Genomic DNA, 18,537 nt, shown 5'->3' with positions numbered 1-18,537 from the left:
GCATAAATAATCCAAGCTGAAGAAGGGAAAAAAACAGTTTCCGGGCCTGGTCTCCAGTTCAAGTCACCAGCCTGGCTTTTTCCATATCTCAGCTATAGAGACCATTCAAACTGGGGTTTGCTTGCTTGCTTTAAATCCTGGGATTTAGCTGCTCTGCTTTGCTCAGGGACCAGCAGATTTCTAAGATTTTATTTACAGCTGCACGTTCAGACTGTTGCTGAAATGACTGTAACAGAGCAACTCACATTGGGATTGCATCTGAACACAAATCCTCAGCAACTGTCACATCTTTAAGCAGTGCATCCCATATGTAAGATACATGGGTTAATTTAGCAGTCATCAAAATGAAGAACTAAGCAGAATGGACTGGAGACAATGCAGGCAGCTTCCCTACACCCTGCTACCCAGTTCTGCCGATGCATCTCAATCCTGATTGCAGCACCAGTCTTGGGTTCCTCTATACGACTCTGGCAACATAACTAAATGCTAACCTGCATCCATCCTGCAGGTCCATTGAGCTTCATCCATCAGTTAAGTCTGTTGAGCAAAAAGTGCCAGTGATGTCAAATTGTGGGAATGGTTTTGTGATCTGAGTTACTGAGGACTAGGATAAATCTCAACAAGCCTCATGTGCCCATTTGATTGCAGCTAATATTTGACCCCAAGGCTCCAGAGGTGAAAGGTGAATCTGTGAGCACCAATGCATCTCCATATCTGCTTCTCACTCTTCAAGACGAACAGTTTAAAAACAGAACTAAGACTGAGCAGGACTCTTTTATCTATACAGTGGTATTACATGTACCTAAATAACACAACTCTGAAGCCCTTGCTTAGGTAAAACTCCCACTGAAATCAATGGGAGCTTAGTTTAAGGACTCCAGAATCAGGCCCTTTAAATAATACAATGATGGAGTCAAGATCTGCTGTTTGGCTTTCTCTACTGCAAAAGCGAAAACAAAGACCCAGCTCCTGGCCCCACTCTGACAGTGTAAAAGTGGCCAGAAAGCTGGTTTAAAGAACCAGCCATAGAGACCCTAGCTTGCATAGGGAATCCCCAGATTGCATACAGCTGTTGCAGTCAGGTCTACTTCACCTGCTCCTGCTCCCCTGACATAAGGATGTGTTCAGGGAGTAGGAGGGAGGTGGTTATAGCAAATGGCCCTAGGGCACCCTTCCAGCTGGTGCAAACTAGAACATCCCTGAGGCTGTTCTAACTTGTTCCAGGGTCAAATTAGCCCTCAGGATTGGGGGAAAGGACTAGCAGGAAATCACTGCCCTCTTCCTTTCTCAGGTAAGCCAAGTGCAGCTCAGGCATACCTCAGGTCTAGCCCATTGAATGTATCTATGTTGTTTAAAAGCCCAGCTTCAACGTGGTTTCTTATCTCTTACCAACATAGCTAGAACCACACTTAAAAAATAATAGTCGTAACCTCAGCAAGACTTATTCAAAACATTTATTAGTGTTTCAGGAAAAATAATAGCAGTGTGAAAAGATACAGAGCTTTGCCTAAATCCATATGCAATGTTTACAAGCTTATTTGGCTGTAAATTCTATATGAGATAGAACTAGTATGTTTTTCTCCCAGAGAACTGGAATTTAAGGACAGTTTTTTAATTATGTTTCAGAACTTCATTTTTAAAGACAGGACAGTGTTTTTGTGGGGTGATTGGTTATTTCTGTATTTTCCAGTAAGTATTTTACTTTTCCCAGTTTCTCTTATGGGTGGTTTTTTTTTCCAGATGCAAAGCTTAAGAGAAATATCCAGACCTTGTTTTTGAAGTTAAACCTCCTTCGCAAACAGCAGGTTCGGGAGGATTGTTGATCAACGTATCATAGGGTCTCTAAGGGGACAGTAGATTTTTTTTAAATTGATTTCACAAAGAATTAAGGCTATGTAGATGTCTTGATAACATACTCTCAGGTAAACATACCCTACTTGTTAGACATGAAAGAAGGTTTAACAATAAATAAATGATTTGTGCTGTCAATAACATTATGGAACTGTATAAAATTACATTTACGTTGCTTTAAACAACAACAAAAACATACTAGTGGCATGAATATATACAACACAGGTCATGACATACGTTTAAATTACCATAGCCAGCAGTGTTTGGTTTTTAAATGGAGACACTATAATAAATAGAAATGTTAAATATTTACAATAATAGCATATGTGGAATCAGTAGATGAACACAGAAAATCTTCACACACAGAGGAAAAAAATGTTATGCCATATACAAAATCCCCTGCCCCCTTGAAACAATAAAGAAATTGTCACTGAATTAACAAGATGGAGGAATATATACTTTTCCTCATGCAGAATGAATGAATAAAAGTAAATTGTATGCATGCTGAGGTGATATGTTGACTAAGACATTCAAGAGTGTATATATATCGCTATACGTTTGGTTCTCATAGATGAATCAGACCTTTAATGAGAGAGAGAGAGACCTTAATGGAGTTAGGCAAGAATATTAACTTGGTAGCAAGTCCTTTTTGCTGTCATGGTTTGGTTCTCTTTTTGGTTTGAGCTTGTTCTTTACTATGCCTTTGCGTCATCATGGGGCAGTGGGATGCTCATGAGGAGTTCACAGTGAGGGAGACCAGAGACTTTCCTATTGCATCACCAGCAGCAAGACACTTTGTTCTGGGGCAGGGAGGGTATCCTTCAAAGCACACCACTGGAAGCAGTGTATGTGCATTGACATTAGCTAGGGAACTACAGTCACTCTGAGTTGCACCTTCTGTGTGTATGAGCCATGGGCCACCATTGCCAGGACTGAATCAGTCATCTTGTCCATATACTAGAAGGAACTTGCCCATCCCTCAAGGGCTCTTAGCCTGATCCTAGATTCCCCGAGGTCAGATGAGAGTTTTGTCAGAGACTTCAATGGGAGTAGGATCGGGATCTTTTTTGATCAAGAGGTTGATGGCTGCATAACAGTGTAACTCTTCAGGTTAATGGTTGTTCTTTGCTCCCTCCCAACGAAGGAGATTTACCCACATGTCTTCTATTAAGAGTAATGCCCAAGATTCTGCTAAGGGATATATGCACAAATCTCCTACTGAAGATACTGGAAGCCACATACACATATCCAGAAGCAGAATTTGACTCAGTGGGAGTTACAGCTAAATCCCTTGTGGTGCTAATCACCTCCACTCCCACCAAGTGACAAAGATGTAGGTCAGTTCCCTGTGTTAGTTCAGTCTGTACCAAACTGCCTTCCCGCCACTGGTGATTTGACTCCAGGCCTCCTGAAGCAAAAGGCCAGTGCTCAGACCCTTGGTGTGATACTGTCTTGCAAGAAAGCTCATCCTTCCCCAACAGACGTTACTAAAGTTCCCACCCCTCTCTGCCTTTGGATACGATAACCAATGTTTTAAGAATAACATCCTAGGATAGGTTGTTGCAGCAGTACAACTTGAGGGTCACATTTGCATATGGGGATAAGAAAGGATGCACCATAGCATCTCACCCTAACTTTAAATAACTAAAGAAGATTAAGCTCTCCAAACCCATCTTATCTCTCTGCATTTCACTCTCACGCTGTAGGGTTTGGAGGTCACTATCCAGTGTGCTAGTTAAAAAAAAAAAGTTAACTGTCTCTCACTATCCCACAGTCATTTTTGGCACTTTGATAAACCATGGCCTGTGGCCAGATTTAGAACACTCGGTCTCTACAACCCTGCAAACTCCATAATGCTGCTTCCAAAGACAATAGAAGGAATAGATCTTCAACAGGCCTCCACAATACTCCCTAAGCCCCCAAAGCTTAAGGACACATCAACTGTTTGTGCCTAAGCCCCACATTTTGGGTTGCTCACAAGTGGGGAGGCTGCTGCAGCAAATGCTCCTCTGTGAGCACAGCCGCAGGTTCTGAAAGAGGACATGCCTGGGGACTTTGGAGGTCTGTGGAAAATGTGCTCATTCTGATACTAAGCAGGTCACAAAGCTGGCTACTTAGGCCACTGACATCTTGGAGTAACTGGATAAATAAAGTAAAGTTAAGCAGTGGTTAAAATACATACAAGGGGGCATTTAAGTCGGATAGTGTCACCCAGACAGGAACAATGGCTCAGGACTTATGAGAAAATGACATAGCTCAAAACATCAATCTCCCCGTGCAATAAACTGGACATTTATTTCATTAGAGTGTCACAGCAGCCCACTTTGAACTCTTACAGTCACAGCCATGGGCAGAGAAGATCCCTTTGGAAAGGGAATTCCCTTTGAAATCCCAAGAAATTCCCTTGGAGACTGCCCCCTAAGCATAGTGGAGCTGTGAGCTGTGAATGGCCAAAATAAAAGCTGGCTGATCCCTCCCCGCACCCTTTTCCCCAACCAAAAGAAAGGCAAATTGAAAACAATATCCACTTGTTCTGTTGTTTTTAAAAGCGGGGGTGGTGGTAAAATTTTTCTCACCCATTGGTTATATGAGTGTCCAATTCTCTGGAGACAATCAATAACCCAGAACCACTGCTCTCCCTCTACTAATCTATACACTATCACTGAAGTCCACATATCCCACAATGCCCTGTGCTTGACATCACCCCTCTGAATGGTAAAGGTTTTGGAATGTCCATAGCTAAGAAGATGGACTCAATGGAGGAAGTTTTGGTGGAGGGGGAGGGTTGAGTCGGTGCCTCCTTTCACCTTCGGATGTCAGAGAAATCGGACAGTTCTTCTGCCCGCTCAATGATCCCGTGTGCCCCTTTGGGGCTGTGAGCTCCAGCTTTAACCCGGGGGTGGGTGTTCAAGTGAGCCCTGCCACCTCTCTCTCCCTTGGCAGCTCGTGAGCTCTCCCTGTGGTCAGACTCGGGGTGGACTAGTATGTCCCCACGGCTGGTAGAGGCTTTGGTGGCTTCACCTGGCTTCCTCTCAGGACCCAGTGTGGAGTCGCTGTGCACGACTGAGGTGCAGAAGCTCAGGATGGAGCATAGGCTTCCCCAGTTCTGTTCACACTGGGTCTGGATGCTTCTGGTGATAGCCTTTTTCACTTCGTCCCCGCATGTCAGCAGGATGTTCACCAGGTCGACATATGGCCTGGAAGTAAATCAAACAGCAGAAGGGAAGTTAAAAGAGAATCGTGTTGCAAGATGCAAGTAGGTTACACATCAGCAAGTGGATATGAGATCACTGTTCCTCATTCTCCTCTTGCTTACTCCAGAGCATCTGCTTGGGGCTGGCTGTACTTGTCAGCTAGTGGCCAGATGCTATAGAAGACTTAAATGCAGTACAGGAGTTCCCTCATCTGGCAGCCACGTTTTATATCTTATATGTTACTACAACTGCGACTTGAGTCCTTTGGCAGCATCTTCACCAAGTGAACAATAATGTCCCGTCCCCCTACACCTGGAAGCTGCATTAGGCATGGCTTCTACAGAGACATGGCTAGTTGGGTTACGATGGGCAACAGATGCAGAATGTTGAATTGTCTAGTGGACAGAACAAGGGGGTAGGAATCAGGAGACCTGGGCTGCTGCTTGTGTGGAGTCAATACTGCTAATGTATTTTAGCACAAAAAGGTGGATGATTATATGGTGTCTGATCAGTCACTTGCATGCTTGGGAACAGCTCACCCATTTGAGGAGTCAAGATGAATTTTGTACTCAGTGCCCATTCTCCCTCCTGTCCCCCCCTGCACCCGAGTTGATATGGGCTGGAGAGTTGCATTGATTTGAGGGGTGATGCTTTTGGCTGCCACAAGCACAAAGATTTATTTTTAAGTTGAAAATAAAAAACATATACGTAGCAGAGGCAGAACTGTCACCAACTGCCCCAGAGATGGACTGCCTCCAGTCCTGCATTTACTCGGGCTGTGTCTACACTACAGCAGCTCCGATGCAGCTGCACTGCTGTAGCTCTTCTGGTGAAGATGTTCTATGTTGACAGGAGAGAGCTCTCCCATCGGCTTAATAACTCCTGCCTCTGGGAGAAGCTGTAGCTACGTCGGCGGGAAAAGCTCCCCCACCAACATAGCGCTGTCCACAACCTAAGTTATACCCAAGTAATTTGGAGTGTAGGCATAGCCTTAGGCTAATTGTGAAATTGTGATTTCAGAGCAGTTAGAACCAGAAAACACCTATTACACGAATGAATCCAAACCTTGTCAGGGTAGGATATTGCTTCCTGATACTTCTCTAACAGATATTAAATCAGTCCTACACGTGGCCTCTACAAACTTTATTCACTTCTACAAATTACTGTCATATGGGAGCCCATATGGGACTCAGCCTTTACTCCTTGGGACCACAGGAGAGAAAAAGCTGGGACTGAAAGCAGACTCTTCGGCTCTCTAGAATAGCTGGGATGCGGGGGGCTGAAAAAGGGCGGCTCCTAACTGACCTAGTGGCGATTTATCAGAGCATCACCCTGCTTATGTTTTCTGGGAGGGAAGGGGCAAGGTCTCTGGACCCTCTCAAGGACTGGTAGTGGCAAGAAAATATCCTACAAGGAAAAAGAATAGTGAAGCCTACTGGATACACCATTCACGTAAAAAGGAAATATGCAAACTTGCCCTGAGCTAAGGAGATGTTTTTAATATCATTAGATACTACAGTGGTGAGCACCTAAATAGTGTTTTCTCCAAAGCCCTGTCAGCACATCTGCCACTGACCTAATGCTCTGTGACTGTGCATGTTTCAGCATGGCCACCCTTCTGTCTCCTTCCCCCCACCTCCCTCTTAGTCGTCAGCTGAGATAAGGGACCTTAAAATTAGCCAATTCCCTTCCCATGTGGCCCATCGAGTTCCTAAAATATCTAGCTAATTACAGAAAATTGACTTGCAAAGTCACGCTATTTAATTGTAACACTAGTAGATACTCATATTATTGTACATAACAGTAACCAAATCTCACACCTCAGGGCATAAACTGATCACCTGCCTAGGTCAGGGAGAAATTTCCCCACCCAGGTGAACAGCATTGCGCAACAGGCTAGGGGTTTCACTGGGTTTTATCACTTTCATTTGCCTTCATCTGAAGCTTCAAGTTTCTGCCTCTGCTGGAAGCGGGATCAATAGGCCACTGATTTAATTCTATGTAGCTAGGAGACTTGAAGTCCACCTTGAAAGCATAGTTTGTTACCATATTGAGTTGTCTTCTCCAGACTTATTTGGTTCTGTTTCTTTGCCAACGGGTCACTGAGGATTGAAACTATCTTCACCCCCACCCAACTGAGGCAGATGGCAAGAGGATTGCCACTCTATGGCAAGTGACTCAACGCCTTTGGGCTGGCCTGAGAGCACAGGCAGAATACTGATCACACTTGGCAATCATCCGCCAACTGGGAAAACTACTGACTGACTATTTTTAATTTGAGTCACATCCTGTGGTGCTGCATTCACATGACACAACATGGCCAGTGAATGGATGACGCCCAGCTTACTTAGCAAAGCGTCAGAGAGAGCAAGTAGAACACTTGCAGGAGCACGTCTGGTAAGGCAGTATCACCAATAGAGCAGACTCTTATCAGACAGGCTGGGAGAGCCCAGAAGGGTGATACAGTTAAAAGTCTCTCGTCAAAGGAACCACCTGAATTGCAACTTTAGCATTCTCAAGGGTCCCAATTCAGCCGTAGTGTAAGCAGTGGCAGCTCCATTGATTTCAGTGATGTGCCCAGCCCATTTACACCAGGGTTGAATCTGGCACATAGAGTGGTGCTGATGTCATCTTCGGTGGAGACCAGTTGTGCATAGTGCGGGGTGCCGGATGAGCCCTGTACCTGAAGCTATCCTCTTGAAACAGGCAAAATAGACAGGGAGGGATAAGGAGAGCGAGCAAACGAAGATAGTAGAGTGGATGAAAATACCAAGATTTTACTCTGTTAAACTGAAGTTTGTATGGAATCACTAATGTCTGGGGATGCAACTTCTTTGAAGGAAGGAGTTTAAGGAATAAGGAATCCATCTTTGGATTCTTGACTGGGGTAGTGGTGTTGGGATTTTTTTAGTTATTTGGAGCATAACAGGTCCCAGAAGTGCAACTGTTCTTACCATTTTCACCATTATAATAAAAAAATAGATCCAAACCTCCATTCCCCCAACCTGCTCCCCAAGAGGTGCCCTTACGGCCCACAAGGTGCTGTTTAGCTTACACGTGAAGAGAAAATGGTAAAAATAATATGACAAAAGACTGCTCATTTTGGAATAGTACAGGAGGAGGTGGTGAGAATGAGCGTCAATAATGTTTCCTGGTCTAAAGTTTTGTCTTTTATTTGAAACAGGAACTGTGAAGGAACAGGACACGGTCTTTAATATGCCTGTCAAATGAGCCAGTGAGAATTTTACTGACATCCATTAAAAAAATTGGACTTTGGCTCTACAAAAATCACCTGAAAAATGGTGGTGCGGTTTTCCTGGTACAATTAGAAGCCTTTGTTAGTTGTACCCCTTACAGGTGTTTATAGTCTGCCAGAGCTCTGAGGAGTGCCTCTTCCTCGTTCCTCGACTTCATGCTCTCCTCATCCTACTTGCTATCCTGCCTACAGGATAGCTGTGTCCTAGTGACCTGAGCAAAAACACGAAGTCAAAAGACCTGGGTTTGTTCCCAGCTTTGCCACCCACTTGCTGATTGCCTCTGGGCAAGTCACTAAGTCCAAAATTCTCAAAACTTATCCTGATTTGGGGGGCCTCTATTTTGAGAGCCCAACTTGGGATAGGCAGGGCCTGATTTTCAGAGGCGCTGAGCACTCACAGCTCTAAACGAGCTTAGCTGACCAGGCAGGAGGTGTACCGAGTTGGGGACCCAAAAACTGAGGCCACTTTTGAGAATTCTGGTCTTACCCACTCTGTAAAGTGGTGAACATGGACTCACCTTGGCAAAGCACTCTGTTCTTATTGCATCTTTCATCTACAGAGCTAAAAAGTTTTACTTGTAGACAAGTATCCGCCAATTTACAGCCTGTTAATGCAGCTCCTGAAATGCCGGTAATGATGTGCAATGTGACGCACTGCTTGCCCTCACTGTCCCAGAAGAAGCCCGGCATGCTGGTGCCTCCACAACACTCTCATCCTCTACCACGAGGATAGAGACCAGAAATGGCAATGCAAAAAACAACTGCGAGGACACCAGCCATGCTGTTGATCCTAGCTTCAGGAAGGTCCATGCTCATGGAAGGAACGTTGCTCTCAGTGGGCCCTGTTCACTTTGTGAAACTGTAATTAACGATGGAGTAAATTTGTGTCACCGCTCCACTCTCCTTAAGCGTAACCTGGAGTTTAAGGGTGGGATTTTAACAGAACCTAAGGGAATTAGGCTGGGATTTTCAAAGGCCTTGGTGCCTAAGAATGCAACACTAACACCTTGAAAGTTGAACTGGTCATTTCATTGCTCCGTGCCTCAGTTTCCCCACCTGTAAAATGGGGATAATGATACTGACCTCCTTAGTAAAGCACTTGGGGATCTTCTGATGAAAAGTGCTATAGAACAGCTGGGTGTTATCATCTGTCATTGTCTATGGGTTTGGAGGGTTTGATTATTCAATAGGGAATGAGAAATCATTGGGGTATGGTATGAAGATGTCCAGTGATAATTTTTCTGCCAGCCTGTGGCTGAGCATCCCTGTTTCTGGGTGCAATTTCCACCTGCAGAAAAGTATTCTCTCATTTTTGCACCAGCAAATGAAGGGTGGGCACAAACCACAGTAGTTTGTGCCTGATTTGTCCCTTCAATTTGGGTAGTTTAGATGTGTTATTAATAAGACTTATACCGGCCATTCACTGCAGGTGTAAACTGTACTCCCAAAAGAGGGGAACTACTGAAAATCTAGACTCTGATGTTCCATTTTGTATGCAATTGTGTCCTTAGACATTTCCTTGGCAAACATATGGGGCTGATGAGAATAGGAGTATGGGGCTTTTCTTCATGATGGTCTAGGCCAGTGGTCCCCAACGCGATGCCTGTGGGTGCCATGGCGCCCGCCGAGGCATTTATGTGCACCCGCCTAGTGCCCAGCAGGGGAGAGAAGCTGGGGTTCCACGCCTGCTGGGGACAGAGTACTCCAGAGCTACAGGTTGCGGGCACCAGCTTTCTCTGTCCCTGGCAGGCACGGGGCTGCGGCTTCTCTCCGGCTTCTCCGGGGCTGCAGGCGCCAGTGTTCTCGGACCCCGGCAGGCGCCGGGCCCTTCTCTCCAGCTTCGAAGCCGGAGAGAAGACGCGGCTCCGCCCCTGCCGGGGACAGAGAACTCCGGGGCTGCGGGCTTCATTCTATGTTAAAGTAAGAATAATAAATATATTTGGACCAGCAGTTCAACAATGTTTTACTTTTTTTAAATAAATAAGATGAAAACTGTTTATGATATTTATTTTGTAAAAATTCCTTAATTTTTCTTACAGGTAGATGAAAAAGAGCAAATTCACATGGTAAGGTGAAAGAGTAATTGCCGAATAATTTAATTTAATACCTTTTACATGTAAAATTACCCTTTTTATCTTAGCGATTCATATACTATGTAACATTAAAAGATGATGTTTTTCATATTATTTAATGTACAGATACAAATAAGCCTTGAAAAATTGCTGGTGCCCGCCACACTCTTCTGAAAACATGAATGTGCTACTGGCCACAAAAAGGTTGGGGACCACTGGTCTAGGCAGTTTCTGTGACTAACAGCAACAACAAGATGCTTTAGGAATATGAATACTTGGGAATTTCATAAAGCAAATCAGAAATGGACTGCAATTAATCTTCATGCAAGATTATGTTGTTTGGATGAGGGGAGAGTATGACATCTGTTATTTCAGTAACAGCTGCAGATACCTGGGGATAATCTATTTCTTTACAAAATAGAACTGTGGCATCAAACTATTATTACCTAGTGTAAATACCATCTTGACCACTTCACTTATGTTTTCTCTCTTTCTTCGGTCAGTTTGTTTTCTCTTTTAGAATACGAGATCTTTGGGGCAGGGACTGGGCCTTCTTTTTTGTTTGGAAAGTGCTTGGCACACTTGTGGGTACCTCTGGAAACAAATAGTAAATGTCATAGCTAAAAAAAAAAATTGATCCAACTTCAACACGTTTGTTCCCCTCCCATTTTGTAAAATGTCAACTAGTCTTTGCAGCACCTCTACGAAAAGAGCTATCCCATTTGACAGATGGGAAACTGAGGCAGAATAGTTAAGTGACTTGCTCAAGGACACAATTAGATGGGATGGAACTCAGGATTTCCTGTCTCCTGGGAGAATGACTATACAACCCAGTAGATGACATGTCTTTTTAGGTGAAATTCTTCCCTCGCCCTCACTACAATACCAGGCTCCTTGCACACTCATACTTACTCATGCTGCAGCAGGTCTTTGAAGTGAATCATATCCACAATGACTTGGACATTCTCCTTGGCGGCAGAGCAGAGGTCATGTTTCAGGTAGCACTCCCGCTGTAACTGGAACACCATGTCTTTAATGGCAGGGCACTTGCGACTGATGCAGCTGAATTTGTGTCGCAGGGCGTGAGCCTTACACTTCAGAGCATCTTTAATGAAGGATTTTCCCTGAGAAGATAAGAAACAGAGTAGTTCTGTATTTGTGTCCGTTAAGCACATCGGGTGATTTATGCTCAACTAGCCACTCCTGCACATGACAGAGTCAAGGGTTATTAGACTGCTAAGGCTATTTGTTAATGTCTCCCCCCGTTTTATTTCTTTGCTCCTAAAGGCCATGTCAGGTTGTCCTGTCCTACCATTCTAGAAGGGCTGGATGCTGTTCCTAGGCTGGTTGTGTCTGGTTTTCTCCATGGTTATGTGATGCTTTCATTACCTCCTCCCAGCACTGAGTGCCCTGCCTCTACCACAGCCCCTGTCCTTGCTGGTCTAGGAGAGAAAGAAGCGGCTTCATTTCTAAACAACAGAGAGCCCCACTTAATGAACTAAATTCATTCCTGGTCTGTCACCATGGACTACATTGGGATTACATCACTGATGAGAGTGACCAAATGTGTTTTGAGTCTCCAGGACCACAAAGGGGATATTCACCGTCAGTCACACCAAAACTGCCTTTCCTTATCAGTTTGCAAAGTTCACATAGCTCTTATAGAAGCACTCCCTGTCCCCTTAAGAAAACCACTGGCTTCAGTGTTTCCTGTTTCCCTCTCCTATCCTCACAATAAAAGACTCTCCAAATCAATGCTACCAGCCCACTCTCATAAGCCACCCACAATAACATCTTTATGTTTGTGTCTGCTGGAGGGAAGACATTTCAATTTGAAGCCTTCACAAGCAAATTGAAGACAATAAAGGCTATTTAGGTGATGTCCGAACCATCTTCCATGCTCTCCTCATATTGCTTTACAGAGGAATATTCAAGGCATGCCCATCCCTATCCTTTCCTCTGTCCACCATTAGATATGATAGCTAGTCCTACTATATATGTATGTCACAATTCTCTTGGCAACTATGCTCAGCTTTCGTCTCCTTGTTGAGTGACAGCTGGGTGGTAGCGATCCCGTGTTGCCCCAGTTTTTATTAGCCTCAGGTTATCCTAGCTGATGGGTGATCAATGGGGCGATTTTTGCTCTCACTGATTCCAGATTTACACCCTTGTAACTCTGAGATCAATTGTTACACCAGATTCACACAGATCTGAGAGCGAGACACAGATGCTCCCCACTGATCAAAGTACTGTGTCAAACATCACTACCTTCCATTCCAAGTGCCAGATGCACTTCTTTGACCTTGCATTCAGTAACAAACACACATAGCACAGTAGACTTTAACTAACTACTGTACACACAGAAGAAATAATGTTTTAAAATCCCAGTCTCACATTTTTGCCACTGGAGAAAAACGTGGGTTAAGGAAAAGAGAGAATCACATGTGACAAACACTAGTCATGTCAGATAGGATTCTGAAACTTGCTCAGATACTGTAGTGATAAGGCCAGTAAAATAAACTGAAGAGAAGAAATTAAAGTAAATAGGAATTACACATGTATATTTTAGAGGACAATTTGTTCCAACAGATCCGTGTCTTTGCATTGCAGTAGAAACAATCTGGATGTAATATAGCCCCTGTTCTCTTTAAAGATATGAACATGTCCAATGGAGCAATTATTTGCTGGCTTTTATGCAATAATTTCATATGTGTTTGGTTTTCCCATGGCTTTACTTCTATAAACTTTTTGCTTGTTGATATTATATAATGTATAAAATACATTAATCTCTAATTATCATTCTCTGGCAGCTGCCTGGAAACTAAGGCTGAGATTTTCAAAGATGCCCAGAGGATCTGGACACACAGTTCCCATCAATTTTACTGGACATCCAGATCCTTTATGTATCTTTGCAAATCTCAGCCTAAAATCTCCAGCACAGAGGAATTTGTTTTTCTGCTAGGTCTGGTCCCAGGGCCGAACTAAATAGAACAGCTGGATCTGCAAGACAGCTCTGCTTTCTACTATGCTGTATAAAGTGCCATTAGGCTACAGCTGGGTGACTTCAGTAAAGTTATGCTGTAAACTGCACGCGTCAAGCCAAATGCCGCTGGCCCGTCGTAATGTTCTCTTCTCTCCACACTGAAATGGGAGAGTAGGTTTACGAGACATAATAACAGGATGCTTCAGTGATGCCTAAATGGTCTGGGGAGAAAATGAAGGAGACAAACTTAATACCGCATACTGCCTAAAGAATGTATTTTATTGTCAGTGTTCGAGCCAAAGGGCTATTTGAATACAGCAGCTTTTGGAGATGCCTGTGCTAGTTGTGTGTAGTTCTTGAAAATAATTTAACAAGCTCACATTGGATAAAATTTTCAAACATGGCTAAGTGACTTGTGAAAATGGGACTTAGGCTCCTAAGTCACTTAGATGGTTTTGAAAAGTGTATCCATCAACTCACTTGAATTAATTTGATCAGATTTGCATAGGGAATGCTAAAGTGTGATACTTCAGTTGATATAGAGATATTTTCAGCATCATATATACATATGTCACTTAAGTAGTAAAATGATACATACACAATACTCTCTGTGCCTCTAAGAACTTACAGTATTTCAACCTATTGGCAGAATGCCCATTCGTGTCAATGGGATCAATCCTACAGTCCTTAATCAATGCAGCAGGAGTTTTGTCTGAGTGAGGACTGCAGGATCCATTCATGGCATCATCACCATTCCATTTTTGTTATCACAGGTCCACTAGAAAAAAATTCTTAGGTGGGGGTACAGCTCGGTAGGAAACAGAATGTCTGTTGCATAAGACAACTTAAACACAATGCTTATGTTATTCTGTTCTTGGGGCCTGATGCAATACCATTCAAGTCAATGGGGTTGTATGCATCCAATTCTTAATTAAGGAAATGGGAGTTGGGCATGTGGAAGAGAAGATTTGGTCCTTAATTAAAGCCTTATTTTAAAGATGTATTTACAAAAAATAATTAAATTAAATATAGCATCTTCTAAACATATACTTCTGGGCATTTCACCCCCTCCCCCCTTTTTTTTTTGATTACCTGGGCATCAAATTTTCCAGCGTTGTGTAGGAAAGTCATGCAGATCTCATGTAAGCCTCGGATCTCACAAGAGTTGTTTTCAAAGCATTCAAACACTCCACATCCCACATCGCCAGCATTAACCAGGCAGTGCTGGATTTCAGCTAAAATGACCATTGATTATGGTTAATTTGTACAAATATTCATAAATGGGGGTGAGAGGAGAGAGAAGAGTTATTTTGCTAAGATCATCAGTTCAAAAGGAAAAGCACATGAGACAACAGTTCCTGTACCCACCGCATGTCCACTTTTTGCAGAAATTAGGCCAACACTTTTATGCATTTTGTTATGAATATGAGATCCAAAAAGTAAATGCCAAATTCACTCCACTTACATCGTAGCCATAGTCACTTGAAAATATCTAATGTTGTTTCATTCTTTCAGAGCATATGATGGGCCTGATATACAATTCCTACTCTTGCAAAGTCCCTCATTAACTTGAATGGAAATTTTGCCTGAGTGAGAACTGCAGGATCAGGCTAACATTTGTCTAGTACTCTGAACCAGTGTCTGATGATTAACACACCACTATTTGCTGACCATTGGAGGCCCCAATCCTACTGTCTTTGCAGTCAATGGCAAAACTCCCACTAATTTTCAATGGGGGACAGAGCCCCTTGTTGCATGAGCCCTCTCCCCATCACCCTCCTTACTATCCAAAAATTCAGATTATTTGAATGCAACAGTCAAATAGACCTTTCAGCCATCTTCACACTGAATCTGTTATTTTTCCCTTTTAAACTTTTATACAATATTGAAGCAAATAATGTTTTATTTCAAACATTGGACAGACACCTTCAAATCAAAATCTGAACAAGGCAGCTCCTTGCCCTTCCTTAAAAAAAATGCTGCCAAAAGGAAAGTGGTTGCTGAGAAGCTTAAGGATAAAGTCAAATAGGGGCAGCTTTTAGAGCAGAACTGAGGATGCTAAGAATTTGTTGTACTCATTTACTAGTGGCACCTTTAATTAAAGCTCACTTTTGGGATCTAGCCTAATCCCTCTCTAAACCGCAGCCTGCTTTTAAAACATCTGCAGCCTTCCCCCTTGACATGCTGCCATCTGAAATCCCTTACAGCAACTTTCGTTTTAATTTTAATTAACTTAGGGCAAAGAGGTGTTAATGTAATGTGCTGAGTTAGGAGATAATGGAATGTCTCTTAATATATCTCAACAAGAAAATTAATATGTGCAAATATCGTGTAATAACGACACAGACAATGTCTTAGGAGTTTGTGTTCAGGTAAAAAGAAAGACTATCAGATGCACAGGGGGGAGTGAAAAGATGGGGGAGGGCAGGAAAAGCCACATGGGGCTTTGCAGTTACAAAACCCAGGGGAGTTGGAAATCAGTTAATCAGTGTGACCTGGCATTGTGTTATTCCCACATGGAAAGCTGCACATACAGAGGCACACAAAACGGAAAGGGGTCTCTTTGTCAAGCGTTGTATAACTGCATCTTGGTTTTTTTGGGTCTGGAAGCCCAGCTGTAGTGCTTCTGTTGGCATTTGGATGCAGACGGTTCTCGGATCACATGTCCTGGCTCCCAGTTTGCTGAGAATTGCACAGTGCCGTGATTCACATGTGGCAGTCCCTAATGGGCATTCGTGCATTCCGGCTCGTGTGTGTGTTTAAACAAGGCTTGCAGCATTGAGACAGTTAAAAAAAAAAAGTAAGAGAGAAAGAGAAAAGTGTACAGCTCCCTCGCGCTCTTTCCATGCCTGGGAAAAGATCCAGTAATGTGCATGCCTCGGTTCTTTCTACTAGGCAGATAATACACGAGGAGGGATGAGAAGAGAAACCCCATGGCCAATTGCATCATTACTTGGTTCTCTGCGCAAGAGAAGCAGGCAGCAGCTCTAGTAATTTTCAGTTACGTTCTTCCCCCCTTCCCCCGATGTTTTAACTGTGTATTTAGCATAGAGAAACCTTCTCTTTCAGACGAAATCTAAACCTCTGTTCAAACAGCATCTCCTGGATTAGAAATCGCCTGCGTCTGACCTGCTGGAGTTTCTTGTTTGCCTCCAGACTGGTTGGATTATTTAAAATTAAAAGGATTGAAGTGGACTGATTTGCAATGTGCAAGGACGGCCATGGCACTTTTCTGGTTCAGTGCCACAAGTAACTCTAATCTTAAACAAAAATCGCGTCTTCACCATTTATGATCACGTGGAATAACTTTCCAGTTGCTGCTAAATTGATCTCTATACGGATTTCATCATTGTTTAGCAGAGATTAAATGCAGCGAGCTACTTGTCTCTGCGATTCAAAGGACAGCACGTGCTTGGCTAGCTGGGGCTTTAAAGGTAATTATAAGTGAACACTTATTTCCTCATGATTTATGTTTGACAGTCACACATAAAAATATGTCATTATGCATGTCTAGTTATCCAATACTCTGTAAATACAACAGAAAGACACCATTTCACTATAACTACTTCCTTACTGACCAATATTTAACATGCAGTTTGTTTGCATTTGAGTTTAATCAGACCAGCCTCTTCAAGCATTCCCCCCTTTTTAGATCACATACCTGTATTTTGCAAAGACAGCCGCCCTTTTTGTTGAGGGGCTCTCTCTTGGGGACCTTCCGGCGGATTGGTGGCTTCTGTGCCCAAAACTGGATCAAAGCTTGCAAATACCAACGCCAGGGTAACTAATTTACTTAACAGCTCTGCACACATGGTCCTGGTTGCAACCCCACACTGGAGACCTTGGTGGGTTTCCCACCTCTGTTTCTTTTCAAAGTGTGTATAAATGGAGGCTACTGCTCTTCTTGTAATCTGCTCGCTGGATAGCATGTGATCAGGGCTTGTGCAAGTGCTCAAAGTGGCCAGAAAGGGAAAGGATGGTGCCTCAAATATCCCTGGAAGCTCTGGTGTCACTTGAATGAAGGAGTCGAGCAGGTGTTGTCCAGCAGCCCGACCAATAGGAGCCCTGTCCCCGTGTGACACCACACATAGTGGGCGGAGCTCGTTCTAAACTACTACACGCCGTAGAACAAAATGTGAGGAAACTTGCATCAGCAGGTTGCAAACTGCACAATAATGATCATGAGCAACCAGGAGCATTTAAACACAGGAACAGACTGCAACCCAGTTAAAATCTTGCGTCTCGGAAGGAAGATCTCAGCCATTGCAGCTTCAGAAGCAGCACCAGGAGACTGAGAAAAGAGGGGATTCTGGGGTCCAGTACACCCCCTCCATCTATTCTTTCCTTTTGTATTCAGAAAGGCTTTGAACATTTAAAGCACGTTGCTTGAGCAGGTATCTGGAGGAGAATTTACACTTTGTAATCATTATTAGAATGTTGGGGGGAGCCAGCCAGGAAGAGGGGAGGGGGGTTTCCACGTGAGAGGCTGGAATGGGGTACATCATCTTTGCCAAATGACAAAACTCTCCCCTCCCCCGCTTGTTCCTTAAAGCTTGACTCCCTGCATGGGTGTAGCTCCCATCGCTGTGCGCTACAGACCTTAGCTTGCTCGCTGGGTGAGACGGGCAGCGAGCACAGCTCGGGAGGATTCCTAGCCTGCAAGTGGTGCCCGGGGATGGGTGCTGGATGGTGGCATGCAAACAAATCTGGATGTTTGTAATCTTCCCATGTGTTGCTTTGTAAAAAGGAGAAGGGAGCCCCAGAGATCCTCTAGTCACTGAAAGGAGCTGATCACCGGCCTGCACAGCTGCTGGGCTGGGAACAAGAATGCAACTTTAATCTACTTCAAACACACGTTGCCACTTTTCCAAATCTACCCACCACCACGCATATCTTTGCCTTTCTCACTTTGGGTTTCTTGGCTGGCTTTCTTGAATCATCACTTTGAATGGCTTGTCTGCAATGGGGTGGAACACCGCCCCCCGCCCACCCCCTCTCGCTCACACCGTGAAGTCACTTGGATCTCCAGTGTCTTTTCTTACTGCGGGACTGAATAGACACTTCAATTGCGAGAGCTGATTGAAAACATTCAGATCGTGCACTAAGTAGCGGTGAAATACGTTTTCTTAGGCGCTCCCCCTCGTTGGTATTTTATTTTGCATCTTTGCAGAGATTTATTCT

General features: G+C 43.7%; 1 protein-coding gene across 1 annotated transcript; it reads right to left on the bottom strand.

The window, feature by feature from the left end:
• Positions 1-1,468: 1,468 nt before the first annotated feature.
• STC2 (stanniocalcin 2) lies at positions 1,469-17,324 on the bottom strand. Its single transcript, XM_039484368.1, has 4 exons — positions 17,018-17,324; positions 14,449-14,591; positions 11,286-11,497; positions 1,469-5,048 (listed from the first exon to the last, which is right to left on the bottom strand). The coding sequence occupies exons 1-4, from the start codon at positions 17,283-17,285 to the stop codon at positions 4,655-4,657; spliced, it is 1,017 nt and encodes a 338-aa protein (XP_039340302.1). The 5' UTR covers positions 17,286-17,324; the 3' UTR covers positions 1,469-4,654.
• Between the last annotated feature and the right edge of the window lie 1,213 nt (positions 17,325-18,537).

The sequence above is a fragment of the Mauremys reevesii genome, linkage group 8, assembly GCF_016161935.1.
Source record: "Mauremys reevesii isolate NIE-2019 linkage group 8, ASM1616193v1, whole genome shotgun sequence".
Classification (NCBI taxonomy): domain Eukaryota; kingdom Metazoa; phylum Chordata; order Testudines; family Geoemydidae; genus Mauremys; species Mauremys reevesii.
The sequence above is the reverse complement of the archived record's forward strand: the minus strand, read 5'-3'. Positions and strand labels throughout refer to the sequence as shown.

Bases quoted from the DNA above. Each gene is read 5' to 3' on its own strand.
- STC2 (XM_039484368.1), bottom strand. From the start codon at position 17,285: ATGCTATCCAGCGAGCAGATTACAAGAAGAGCAGTAGCCTCCATTTAT. The intron at 11,498-14,448 runs GTAATCAAAAAA...TTATCTTCTCAG, and splicing joins CTGGAAAATTTGATGCCCAG to GGAAAATCCTTCATTAAAGA. The intron at 5,049-11,285 runs GTAAGTATGAGT...ATTTACTTCCAG, and splicing joins AAAGACCTGCTGCAGCATGA to GCCATATGTCGACCTGGTGA.